We start from the raw sequence: 14680 nt of genomic DNA on the forward strand, positions 1-14680 counted from the left end.
ATAATAAGCAGGTTGCATGTTTTTGTAATGTGTGAGAGGAACAAACGTTAGCCAGGACAAAAGGGAGAACACGCCTTATCTCTCTAAACTCATGCCACACAATCTTCACACGAGAGGGCAGAACAGGGCCTTTTAACGCGTCGTGCAAAATATGCCACACTCCATCAATAGTGCCAGCGCGGGTTGTGTCCTCCAGCCTGAACTGGGCGCTACAACTTAGTGACCCAGTATTACCCAGACTGGGCAGTGAGTGAGCTCTGCAAGATGCTGTGTGTCAGTGAGATATTCTGTAAATTATCTCCGAATCAGCACAGGGGTAGCCATCATCCGTGATGCAATCCCAGCCCGTTATTTCCAGAGCCAATAAAGGACATGAAAATAAAAGCAATAATTGAAAGAAATTAATTCTTTAGAGGGAGAAAGAGAAATTGCTGGAAATAACCGCTGGTCTTAGATTGGTAACTGCATCCTCCCCTGCGGGTAAGTGAAGGTTGGGGGGGTGCGGAGGTAAATTTTCAGCCTTTATTACGCCTGTATCTCATTAGAACAAAGCAATCGCCAACAAGCCCAGAGTAAGAGGAAGGGGCGGAGTAGCAGCGCACTGAGGAATCCTGGAGAATGTAGCCTCTCTGACTCCGTTTGAACGAGCTGTGCTAACGTCGCTATTGTATGACAACGCCAACCTCCTTTCATCCTGTCTGTGGATATATTTAGAATGATTTTCCTCCTACCAGGGCTCTGAACGACAAGAGTCTGCATCCGAGAGGGCGGCGTATATTTCCTCCGGACACTTCAAAAATGTTGAATTATTGCAGCTTTTTACGCGTCCAAGTTTTGCTGCCTCGTTCGTTGGAGCCTGTTTTAGTGGAAGAATGAATTCCAGATGTTTCTGCAGGATACAGCAGTGTTGACTCCGACAACGTCTTAATCGATAGTGAAGCCAATTCTGTTTCACTTCCCTGAGTGTTTCTCTCTCTCCTTTTCGAATTTCGGTCCTAGCTTGCATTTTTTTACATTCTCCCAAAATAAAAGAGACTGAATGCTGTAAGATATAAATAATTTAGTCGCAAAATGGACGGGTTGTCGAAGAAGAATGAGAAGTTAGAAGTGCCAGAGGAGGAAGAAGTCGACCCAAGGATTCAGGTAAACATTTTTGCCAAAACGTTCCTTTGGAATTGGTCGGTTTTGTGGCTTGTACTAACGTTGCAGTCCGGTGGATGGGTTATTTTGTGAAGCTTCACCGCATAACTGCAAAAAATATGTAAATGGCAACTTGCTGAGAGATGGGAACCAGAGAATATGGTTCCCACAACAAGTTACAGTTCGCATTTTTTTGCAGTTATGCAGTAAAGCTTCATGATTATGTGTGAATTGTAGGAGACCTTCTGAGTTTATAGTCTACAGTCAGGAATCCGTTTGCAGTCTCCAGTATAATGCGTACAATACTAAAACCCCATTATTGTATATGCAGTACTAACAGCATGGTATATGTATATTGTACTAATACCTTGGTAAAATGTATGCTGTTTCAGTGCCCTCTATAATGTATACTGTACTGATAACTCCTTTTATAATGATCTGGGATCAGAAGTAAAACTTTAACCATTTTCATGGAGTTGAGCTTTTTTTGTGTTCTCAGGGAGATAAGCTTTAATTTTGGATATGTTATTGGTTAAAATAATATTTCACTTCTATCTTATTCACGTAATCTGATTTTTAAAAAATCTAATGCTTGTACTTGGCTGTGACATTGCTAACTGCAGTTTTAAAACAGCCTGGTCCTCTTTGTTGCATTCTGTAGGTCTTCTCCCTCTTTGTGTATCTGTCTGTCTAAATTGTTTGAGGTGTGTGAGAATAGCCTGTTTTCCTCATCAGCCATTTATATTTGAATTTCTTTTTAAATGGACATTTTCCATTAGCTCTTCCCTTATCAAATTTGACTTGATTGTTCTACCAAACCATGCTGCAGCAAAGAAATTGGGTGTTGCAACGCCATGATATAAAATTTTATGTGCTGGGCTGTTTGTGGAGGACAGTAACTCTCTGGTTAAGCTTCCCACTAATTGCATGGGCAAGGCTGTCGCTAATTGCTTCCTGAACTCAAATTGCCCAATTGTATTGTTCAAAAATCTTTTTTCTTTGTAAACGACATGCTTTTTTACTTTTAAGAGAGGCCTACTGTCTTTTATTGACTGTAGTCTGATTTTGGTGTTTTGAAGTTTTCCTGGTGCCTTTACTCAGTGTTCTCCACTTGGAGCTTGATATTGTCCTAATTTCATAAATCTGAAATTGAGAAGTTGATATTAGTGAGTGCAACTGTCAAGCTATCGGATTGCCTTAAAAACCCCATGTAATTCGTCTGTTTCCTTTAGTGAAGGAGACTCACTGTTCTTTACCTTGTTTTCCCTATGATCCAATGCCACACCAGCATGCATTCCTTTTAGTGTTTTTACTAAGGTAGCCTAACAAGCTCAATTACATCACCTTAAATGCCAGCTTTGCTTGTCCATGTCCTGCAAATGAATTGAAAATGGTCTAACTTCTCAGACTCTGTAATATACGGTGAATTTTTCCCCCATCTATTAACAACCCAAACTATTGTGAGCCACCCAACGCATTCCAACCTAAGCCAAACTGAACTCAAGCACTAATTAAGATAATTAAAATGTGAGGCTGGATGAACACAGCAGGCCCAGCAGCATCTCAGGAGCACAAAAGCTGACGTTTCGGGCCTAGACCAAGCACTAATTCATCATTTGTCTCTGAGGATTTGCTTTGTCTTATGGCATTATTCTATACTGTCTTGAGTAATGTTTTCTGCAGCTGCACACCATGAAAATCACTTCGTATTTAAACCAGTTTTCCCCATTGCTGTTCCTTCAAAAGTACAGTGCTTTATGTTTTCAGCATAATTAATTTGCCTCTCTCCTCTCCGCCCTCACTGTCCGTCATGTTTTGTAGTCTGTAACCATAAATTGTTGGACCTTCTTGCTTCAGTTTAAATTACCAGTTACTATAGGAGCACATTAATCAATGACATTATCACCAGGAATTCCTGTTGACATCTTCATATTCGATGAAAGACGGGTTCTGTGTAAATGCAGGTCCAATGGGAACCTTAGGACAAAGGTTTTGAGGTATATTAATTGTTTTATTTGTAGGAAATTTGCTTATAACGAGGTGCAGATGTCAATTACATAACCATTAGTTAATCAGTTTGTGATGTTACTTGAGGAATATTTATCGGCCAGGATGCCAGAGAGAGTGTGAAACAAAAATAACAAGCTGACTGAGAAAACAAAACTGCAAGTCTACCCAAGTCTGCATTCTCAATGCACTCGTGTGTCCTGCATATCTCTTGGCAGGATGATCTTATCAAATTTTAGGTGTTGGAGTGTACTAATTCCATCATTACTTGCTCATTATTAATACTGATGTCTGTACTGGCTTGGCCACATCCATTGGGTGGATGATGGCTGCTTATCTGAAGATTTCCTGTTTGATTAACTAGCCATTGGGTTACACCTTGCTGGATATCTACAACTCAGGATACCTCAGGCAAAATGTAATAATGGCAAACATTTACACTGACAACTAGGAGAAGGTCCTGATGGCTGAGGCCTCTGGTGGCTGACTGGAGAGACTTTAGAAGAAGTGCTATGAAGCAGAAACTCAGCTGGCCAAGATATGGGCCCAAGGAAAATAGATGCTGACAAATCTTGCATCTTCTCGGTCCCCTGTCTTCATCCACAGCAAATACAGGTGGAAATGCCTTGCCAAAGTGGGGATCCTGATCCATGAGGTGATAGTTGAACATGATCCACCATCTTGTAAACCGGTAGGTTGCCAAAGCATCAGTTATAGTGATGAGTTGAGAGATGAATATTGGTCAGGGTGCCAGCCAGTGCAAACTCTTCAAAATTGTGACCTAGGATCTGTTGCACATCTATCTGAAAGGACGCACATTCAGTTTAACTTGTCATCCGAATGACGGCACCTCTGACTGTAGGGCACTTTATTAGAATTTATTATTCACTCATGGAATGTGGTGCCATTGATTTGGACAGCATATATTGCCCATTCCTTATTTCCCATGAGAAGGTGGTGCTGAGCTGCCTTATTGAACAACTGCAATCCACATGCTGTAGGTTGACCCATAATGCCCTTAGGAGGGAATTCCAAGACTTTGACCCAGTGGCAATGAAGAAATGGTGATATATTTCCAAGTAGGGAAGGTGAATGACTTAGAGGGAACTTGAAGGCGGTGGTATTCCCATGTATCTCCTCCCCTTGTCCTTCCATGGAAGTAGTCATGGGTTTGGAATGTGCTGTCTGAGGACCTATGGTGAATTTCTGTATTGCATCTCGTGGATAGTACACACTACTGCTAATATACATCAGTGGTAGAGGGAATGGATGCTTGAGGATGCGGTGCCACTCAAGTGGGCTGCTTTGTCCTGCATGGTGTCAAGCTTCTTGTGTTGTTGGAGCTGCACTCACCCAGGCACGTGTAGTGTATTCCATCACATTCCTCTTTTATGCCTTTTACAGATGGTGAATAGGCTCTGGGGAGTCAGGTGTTGAGTTAATTGCCATAATATTCCTAGCCTCTGACCTGCTCTTGTAACCACTTTGTTTATGTAGTGAGTCCAGTTGAGTTTCTGGTCAGTAGTAACCCCAAGGATGTTGATAGTGGAGAATTCATGATGGTAACACCATTGAATTTCAAGGGATGATGGTTAGGTTGTCTTGCTTGAAATTTGTGTGGCATCACTGTTACTTGCGACTTGTTAATCCAAGCCTGGATATTGTCCAGATTTTGTTGCAGATGGATATGGATGCTTCAATATCTGAGTAGTTGTGAATGGTGTTGAACATTGTGCAATCACTTTCATTGGATTGACAGCTTAGATTTTATTCAAGAATAGGATTTGCATTCAACCTTCTATCTCAAAGCAATGATACTATTAGGTCAGAGATTGGAGGCACTGAAAATGCTGGAGAATCTGAGATAACAAGGTGTAGAGTTGGATGAACACAGCAGGCCAAGCAGCATCAGAGGATCAGGAAGGCTGACGTTTCTGGCCGAGACCCTTCTTCAGCCTTCCTGCTCCTCTGCTGCTTGGCTGCTGTGTTCATCCAGCTCTACAACATACAAGTCAGCCAGGGTTGATGCCTAAATTAAATAATGTGGATTTTAAAATAAATAAATGCATAAATTTAAAAAAACCCTGACATCCACAGCTGCATAAGCATTGAGACTGTTTGCTGTATGAGCCTGCTAATACTCAGGTAGACAGCTATGTCATTACAGCTGTTAGAAAATATTCTCCATTGTACTTAAAGTTCTGGATGTGAGTTTGCTTGCTGAGCTGGAAGGTTAGTTTTCAGGTTAGTGAAAACGAACCTTCCATCTCAGCGAGCAAACTCACATCCAGAACCTCAACCTGAGCTACAAATCTTCTCAAAACTCGCTTGTACTTAAAGTGTTAATTAAAATAAGTTTACAACGTTTGTTTTATGAAAAGTGAAAATGAAAGTTTGTGCCTTTCTAAAAAAAAATTGAGCCCTTCAAATGCCTACAATTAGTGAATATTTTCTTTTCAGAGTATGATGGCACAGTTTCAAAAATCGTAAATGGAGCTTTGACAGTTTCTTGACCCCATTAAGTGCTTTTCAATTATGGAATATGTTACCTTCTTGTACAGATGTTTTGGAATTTTTTTTTGAGCTGGAATTACTGTAAGCTACAACTTTTTTAAAATTCTGGTTAGGAACATAAGGAATAGGCCAGAAGGGCCTTTGATCTGGATCCACCATTCAGTTAAATCATGACTGTTTTATGACCTACTTCCATAGACCTGCAATTTCTCCATATCCCTTAATGTGTTTAGTTAACAGAAATCTATTAACCTGAGATTTAAAATTAACAATTGATTTGGTATTAGTCACTATTTGCGGAAGAGTTTTCAGCCTGTGTCAGCTTTGCTTTTCTAACTTCACTCCTGAAAGACCTGGCTCAAAATCATAGGCTACATCACCTACTTCTGGATTTCCTCAACCAGTGATAGTTGTTTCTCCCTGCCCACCTTTATTTGTTCCAATTTTAATAATTTGAAAACTTTTGCTCAAATGACTCTCTTATAACTTTCTAAATTGCAAGAAATGTAACCAGGATTTGTGTAATCTTTTTCCTTATTCAATTTCTGAAATCCCAATGACGTTCTAATAAATCCCCACATCCAGAATATGCTATCTTAGGTGTGGTATAGTCCAACTGTGGTCTAATCAGGGTTTTACATATGTGGTAGCATGATTCTCATTTTTTTAAATATAATTCTCTAGATATCAAGTCCAGTATTTCACTGTGCTTTGTGATTTTTTGTTTGTTTGTATCTGTCCATGATGTTATTGGTGCTCATTTTTAAAATCTGAATATTGTCATGGTGCTAATTATAGTCTGTAGTAATTTTATGGCAACAAATTTTAGGCTAGCTCATCTATAATTCTATGTTTCTCGTGGAGTAGAATAACAAGCACAATTTTCCAATTTAGGAATAGTTCCTGATTTACTCTAACTTTGAAACAACATCATAATTAGGGCATCTGCAATGTTTCCACCTCCTTCTTTTAAATGCCTAGGATAAGAACTGTGCAGTCCTGGAGATTTATTTCTCTTTTGTCACTACTTTTGTTTCATTTGCACTAATTTGATTTTCTAAAAAAAAAATTAGCAGATTTGCAATTAGTTTCTTTGGGACATCCAACGTCCTGTTATCTTCCTATGCTGTAAATACTTTAAACCCTGTCTACAGTTTTTTCATTTTCATATTTAAAATCCTTGTATCAAATTTTGATAAACACTTTCTCAGTATCATTGTAGTAGTTTTAAAATATTGATTTCTTCCTCAGCATTATGGAGTTAATACTGATTTTTTTTTTATATGTCTGAATTTCTGTAAGGTGCACCTATATGAGGAACCAGGTTGGGGATTTTTGTTTTTGATTAGAGTTAAGTTAACATTTGCAATAAATGGGGAATTTCGAGAACCATACAGCACGGAAGCTATTTGTTTTATTGTTCTTTTACTTACAGCTCTTTTGAGCTATACACTAACAATTCCAGCCCCACCTTTTTCTCATGTACATGTATGAACAGGAGTAAATTAATCAGCTCCCTTCTGTTTTGCCATTCGTTTAGATCATGTGTGACCTGCATCCTGACTGTCTAAGTCCGCCTTAGTTCTGCAATCCTTAACACATCCTAAGAAAAATCTATGTATCTTGTTTGTGTAATCTTCGGTTGACCCCCTGCATCCACAGCTGTTTGGAATGGGAGAGAATTTTCTGAATTGCTAGAATTGTTCAGTGAGAAACTGGACTAAATGGAATTGAGCAGTAAGGTTCTTTACCTTTTGATATTTAAAATCAGCAAAATGGAACAGACAGGGTTGATTTTTAAAAGGCTAACTGCTTTCTGCTAAAACTGGATAGTGTAGTAGATCATCAGACAGTTGGTCATGTAGCCAGACCCATCTGGAAAATAATGCCACCAGCTTTCTGTAACATCTTTAAAATGTTTGCTGAGCAAAAAGTGATGAATCTCCATTTTGAAATTCTCAATTGACTGAGCCATAACAGCTTTTTTGGCAAGAGTGTTCCAAATTTCAGCCATTTTTGAGTGAAGGAATGCATTCTGACATTGTCCCTGAAACTCCAGCTTCAACAGTCCCTTGCCTGGTTTGGACTCCCCACCAGAGGAAGTAGTTTCTCTTTAGCAGTGAAGGGGCCAGTTAAGTTGGTTGTTAGATGGCCAGTGTATCGTTCAGGCAACAACCTGTTTTTTATTTATTATTTCCCAACTGGCTGATGTCTGTGCCTCTCACCCTACTCCTGAACATGCTAAACAATGGCAAACCACCACTGACCAAACTGCCTAGAAAATCTTGCCTTTGGGCAGAGCTCATGTGGAATACAATAGTATCCTATGACACTCTTTCACCATCTTCAGACCTCAGTTAGACCATCCCATAATTTTCAGTAGGGAAGAGAATACCACACTGCCCTATGCAATATGGCCTCATAATTTAACCCTTTCAGTCCTGGGATCATTCTGCTGAATCAAAACTTTGTCTCTATAATCCTGCAATCATCATAAAATTGGCACCAGATTTGGACATCACACTACAGCTATGCCAAGAAGCAGTGTTAACATTTGCTGACAGGTCGCTACCTGAAAAAGTTAGCTCTGTTCGTTCCTCTATGCACACTCTTTGGAACATGGAACATGGAATATGGAACAATACAGCGCAGAACAGGCCCTTCGGCCCTTGATGTTGTGCCGACCTGTGAACTAATCTAAGCCCCTCCCCTACACTGTCCCATCATCGTCCACCTTTGACCTGCTGAAATTCCAGCATTCTCAATTTTTGCTTCAGATTGCCGGCATCTACTGTATTTCACTCCAGCAAAGGTCTAAGTTAGTCAATAAACCACAAACAAATGACCTCGAATGTCTAGCTGGGTGCATTTCATCTTGTGTGGATCTTTTAACATCTATCTCTTCAAATCTAATAAATAACCTGAAACCCTCAATTAAATCTCAGTATCATTCACTCCCAGGTATAGATTATTGCCAGAAATTGCAATGCATAAAAAAGTGGCCATCTTGGAGACATCATAGCTATTTAATTGAGGTAATCAGCTGTGACAGTTTTGAGTAGATAATACTGAAATGATCCTAGTGTACTTGCTATAAGTTAAAATGTAGCACATAATCTAATCAACAATTTTGCCCACATGATGATGGTCCATTCTGCTGGTTAGAGCCTATTGTGTTCATAACCTACTGGGATGTTCGTATGATAAGACTCCTGATTGGAATGTCACTCCTGCATGGTCACAGAAAGCATGACGTACTGCCAGTATATTGTTTAACAGTACTACAGGAGATGCAAACAATGGCACTCACCCAAAAAATTGTGTTATTAAATTTGTTTTCGATAAATCACAACTAATATCAATTTATTTAAAACACCTAGCTGTTTAGCCTCCACAGTATTTTGAAGCAGTAGGACAACTTTAACTTTAGTGAAATCTTTATGCAAAGGGAAGACCGTTACAACTTGTTTTTAAAAAAAAATGAACATCCTCATCCAACAAATAGCCCAACTTGCCTGTTGAAAAGGGCCAATTCTGTTACTTGCCAGTCATCAGTCAGTGTTTAGAGCTGTAAAACTTGTGGTCAGAGCTCAAACAAAACAGAGATAACTTGGGTTAAATTTAATCTGCTACAGCATCACAAGTGCAGATTGGAATAACATTTCAGCTATAGCGTTGCATACAACAAATAACCTTTCCTTATCTTGATGTAAGTGACAGTTTAGCAAATTGACTGCCTTACTGTGTAGCACAGCAGCAGATTTAAAACAAATTGGAGAGAATAAAGACAACATGAGAGAACAGATGGAGCAATTCAACTGAACACAGTGGGTTAGGAAGTGACTTGATGGCAAGTGGTGGGGGCTTGAAGGTCTAGGCCCGAAATGTCAGCTTTCCTGCTCCTCTGATGCTACTTGGTCTGCAGTGTTCATCCAGCTCCACACCTTGTCATCTCAGATTCCCCAGCATCTCAGTTCCTACTATCTCTAAATTAGATACTGTTTTAAAATATTTGCTCACGGAATGTGGGTGTTGCTGACAAGATCAACACTTGTTGCCCACTCCTAATTCCCCTGGCAAAAGTGGTGGTGAAGTGGCTTCTTAAACCACTACAGTCTTTGAGGTGTAGGGATAGTATTCTTCAAAGGAACTTCAAACTTTTGAGCCAATGACAGTGAAAGTGGCGAGACAGTTCCAAGGTATTTACAAAGTTTAAGAGATACTTTGTCATTAAACCACATCATTAATGTAAATTACGGACAACCTATGCCATCATCACTTTTTTATTTCAAAAATATACTTTATTTGTAAATAATAGCTTAATCACAAACACAGTTCCGTTCTGTACACTATCACATCAAAGAAACATACAAACATTGGAGTTTGACTCGATCCTATTTACATGCATTTGAGGCCAAAACACCACTTTCTATAAAGTTCTTATGAACTGAATAATTGCACTTTTCTTCTACTCCTAGATAGTAGGTTGCTGATATTGGAATATATTGATTTAGAAAAGCAATGTTAGTCATGAGCCTGCTATGTTATACCTTATCAAAAGGCCCGTCAAAAAGGCAGAAACTACCTCAGTTGACTCCTTCCTTTTTATTTCAGCAGATAATTTTGTTCGCTTAATTAGGCATCATTTGGCCTTCAGATCCATGGCGATTTTTTTTTTAAAATAGCAACTTTTGTCTCAAGGTTCTTTTCTATTGTTTCTCTTACAATCTTCTCACACAATATCTTTTCTAAATTTGCGGTTAATTTTGTTTAGTCTGTGTAGTTCTCAGGTTTTATTTTACCTTTTTTTTCTAAATACTTTAAATCAACTGTTCATTTGTATATGACACACCTTAGGATCAGGCGAGATTTGATTTGGGCTTTGGAGCTCAGAAATAGGGTCTCCTTTTGTATATGTAGTCAGCATTTTTTTAACTAGCCCACTACAAGGTTACCTGTTTGATGAACAAAGCAATTAATAAATTACAAGCGCAATGCTGTAGTAACAAAAGGGGAAGTGTAGGGGATGAGGGAGGGGATAAATCAAAATGAATTGAAGGGGCAATAATGCACCCCACCCTGTACCTTCCTCTAAATGTGTGAGGGTGATAGGGAGTTTTTTTTAAAAATGTATTTTCTAATCAACCTGCGCCGAGGGGGGACACTATGACTGCAGCACAAGACCCCTACAGGGGTATTTTTTTAAAAAAATTTGTCAGTCTCATGTCATTGCTACAGGAGTTCCTATGCGTATTTTTTTTTTAATCAACCTATTTGACATACTTCAGACATTGGTGGGACTTGAACCCAAAACTTTTGGCCTAAAGGCAGGGACATCTCCACTTTGCCACAAATGTGCTAGTTCCTTATTGTTGATATTTTTAATCAATCTGTTTGGTGATTTTATGACACACCTCTAGAGCAGGCCTTGATACCAGGCTTCTGGTTCAGAGGTAGGGACACTTCCACTACATCACAACACCCTACTGCAGTGCTTTTCTACCACCTAACACAACATTGCAATTCTCCCAGTTACTCCAACCAGAGCTAATTCCATACTTAATTCCATTTCCATCAATCTATGTGTTCTGCAACTGTTGACTCCAGCTTTACTAGGCTTCTCACTTTCTCCAATTTTACACCTTTTGCTCAGCTCCTCCTGGACTCAAAATATGGCTTACATGTTGGGTTTTTGATCTATTGATCTTCATAATTTTTCTTCAGTGCGTTTCTCTAGATACTTGGCCATGGTGTCTTCATGCCTGCTCATTGTCATCAATGAACATCATTGAGCATGATATTTTCTGTCTAACTTTTTTCTCATCCATCATAATCAGGAACAGAAGGCTCTCTGTGTGGATTCTTGATGTGAACCAACTGTGGCTTAGAGATTCTCTCTCGTACTGTGAGCAGTGGATAAAGTGTGGGGGGAAAAATCTGCAAGCCAGCTATCAGAACTAAGAGATGACAACTAATAGGAAAGATTGAACAGGGTTGAGGCTCATTCTTTGGAAAAGGGACTGAGTGGAAAGCGATGGAGATCTTTAAAATTATGAATGGGTTGGACAGAGTAGATGTTGAGCGAGTATTCTCCTTTTGTGGGAGAATCCAAAATCTGAGGTGAGAAATACAAGCTAGCTAACCAATAAATTCAAATGTTGCTACTTGGATTGAATAGAATGTGGAACTCACTACCACAGGATGTTGTGGTAAATAGCTTGCATGCTTTTACTAGATGAGGACATGAGAGAAAAGGGAGATCAAGAAACATTCGGAAAAGCTAAGATAAAGGCAGGACTTATACAGTTAAAAATAGGGTTCAGGATGGTGTTTTAGGACAGAGATCTAGGGGTTCAGTACATAATTCCTTGAAGTTTGCACCGCATAAAGATAGGGTCGTTAAGAGGATGTTCAGCATACTTGCCTTCATTGCTGAGATCTTTTGAGTATGGGAGTTGGGACATTATGTTGAGCTTCTGCAAGAATTAGTGAGGTCTCTTCTAGAACACTCCAGTTCTGGTTGCCGTGTTATAGGAAGAATATCATAAGCTGGTGAGATTTGAGAAGAAATTCACCAATATGTTGCCAGGAGTAGAGGATTTGAGTTATAAGGAGAGGCTGGGCAGGCTTGGACTTCTTTCAGGGAGTGCCAGAAGTTGACCTTTACAGAGGTTTATAAAATCATGGGGAATATAGCACAACTGAATGGCAGGGGTCTTTTCCTCTTGGGATTTCAAAACATATTTTTAAGCTAAGGGGAGAAAGACATGAAGAGCAACTCATTTACACAGAAATTGGCTCAATTGTGGAATGAAATTCCAGAGGAAGTGGTGGACGTGTATATGCTTACAACATTTAAAAGACATTTAGATATTTACATAAGTAAGAAGTGTTTTGGAGGGATGTGAGTCAAGCATAGGGTAGGTGATACTAGTTGCGTTTGGGATTCTGGTTGGCATGGAGGTGTTTTGGCGCTGTATGACATTGACTTTATGACTGTGCTTGGTAGAATGAGAGGAACCTTATGTGGGGTAAACGCTGCACAAACTAGCTGACCATAATGATCTGATTTTTGTGAGATATTTCCTTTCACCTTATTGCAGTCTTATGCTTGGTTTTGCTTTTCTCAAGCAGTGCTCCTGTAATGCCTGCACCTTCTGGATTTTGGCCAGTGGTTTTTAGGGACTCATGTTGCACCCTTCATTTAACTTTTCTTGCAATGCTATTGCATCTATTTCAACATTGCAAATTAGCAATCATCAAGCTCAACTGCCAAGACTTAGTTATAAAATCTTGACTGAGACTTCAGTGCTGCCCTGCTCTGTTAAACCTAGACTTGTCTAGCTTCTTGGGTGGGATGGATGTAAAGGATTCAATGTCACTTTTTGAAGAAAGGCGCGGGAATTCCTTGGAGTCCCAGCTAATGTCTCCTTCGACTGCTGTAAAAACAGATTTTCTGATCGTTTATTGTTGTATTGTTTGTGGCGTCTGGCTGTTTGCAAAAATGCCTGCTAAACTTAGCTGATTTAAAACTGTGATCTCCCTCCAATACCATTTAATTGCCTATGAAGCATTTTAGAATATCCTGAAATTTCAGTATCAATGCAATTCCTTATTAATCTACTTTGGGAATTCTGAAAGACAAGTTTCACTTTTGGGTTAGGACAATGTTGTAGCCAAATCTAAGCTAGTCAATAGGAAGGAGGGGTCATTCTTCCACAGGGATGCCAGACAGGTAGGCCTTGAAGCCTGTCTTGGCTGCTCTCCTGGTCTCTGAGCAGCTGAACCAGTTCCCATGACCATGGGAAACCTGCATGCTGACCGGAAAATTCCAGGCAGCCTCTGTAAATGACCAATTAATTGACGTTAACTAGCTACCTGCTGCTAATGGGTGAGCAGCCCCTCTGTTGTTCCTGTCTCTGAGCAATATGGCTTGTGTGCTAGCTGGCAGTGTGAACATTTGTGTGTCCTCCACCTAAATTCTGTTTCTGGTGCTAAGATTACAGTCTATCCCGTTGCACTTTGTTATGCGAAAACTGGAAAGAACCCAGTGAGAAGAAGGTACAGATGCTGTGTAACAATAAACCATCCAGCTTGATCAGGCAGGACCAATAACTAACTATCATCTGATTTTTATGTGAAGCTTGTAGCAAAACCTGGCCCTATAGGAGTTTTCAGTCAGCGATGTCACCACACCCTTGCTGCTTTGAGCGTTTGGGGTAAAAGAAAGCTTAGGGTGAGGAAAATAATCACGAGTATTATCAAGGAATGACAGTATATACCCACAATGTTATTTAACATCTAATAATTGTAAGACGACTGACACATTTTTTGGGTGTTTTTGTTTGTTGCTGTTGTTGAATGTCGATTTCCCCACTGAGTCTTCAAAAAAACCCCATGTTTCTAATTTAGGAAAGACATCAGGTCTTTCCCTCATTACCTCATGGTTGGGGCTGCAGTTTGGTGATTGCTGCAGAATTGTGATATGCTATTTATCTGGGTATCACACTTACAAAATGTTAATAGCTTACTGCGTGGTGAGTGAAGGGCAGTCTGTTGACTTTTAGTGCAAAGTTTAATTTGCTCCCTTTTTTTTGTTCAGTTACATTGTACAGTAAAAACACGAATCCTCCCCTGCAATTGTGCAGCCAGAACATCTCACATCGTTGCACAATGTGAAGCATATTAGAGACTTATCTTGCATTTCAGTCTAGTATAGATCTAGACATGTTCTGCATTTGATTAGCTGTTTCTAAAATAAATGCTGTATCATTCTAAAAGGAGATAAAACCGTTACACACTTACTGACCTGTTTCTGAAACTGAGGAAATGTTAACTGACGAATTGCATGGGTGGGATTTACCAGTTTATTTAAGTAGTTCAAATACATATTAAAGTGCAAAGATTTTGAGCTAAGCTGGTTTAAATTATTTTAAATTTGTGTTTAATTAATTACGACAAATCTGACTGTAATGCCTTTGGTAGAAGGGACAGGATTTTGTCCGAGGAAGACGTGAAA

General features: G+C 39.5%; 1 protein-coding gene across 2 annotated transcripts in view; it reads left to right on the forward strand.

Moving 5' to 3' along the window:
* The first annotated feature begins 243 nt into the window (after positions 1 to 243).
* The window catches only part of LOC125461751 (SH3 domain-binding protein 5-like), a 67676-nt gene continuing 53239 nt past the window's right edge, over positions 244 to 14680 (forward strand). For both annotated transcript variants that reach the window (XM_048550892.2, XM_048550901.2), the window contains exon 1: positions 244 to 1143. In XM_048550892.2, coding sequence (XP_048406849.1) covers positions 1072 to 1143 — 72 coding nt within the window. In that variant the 5' untranslated portion in view covers positions 244 to 1071. The remainder of the gene's footprint in view (positions 1144 to 14680) is intronic.

This window comes from Stegostoma tigrinum, chromosome 2, assembly GCF_030684315.1.
Source record: "Stegostoma tigrinum isolate sSteTig4 chromosome 2, sSteTig4.hap1, whole genome shotgun sequence".
NCBI classification, from domain to species: Eukaryota; Metazoa; Chordata; class Chondrichthyes; order Orectolobiformes; family Stegostomatidae; genus Stegostoma; species Stegostoma tigrinum.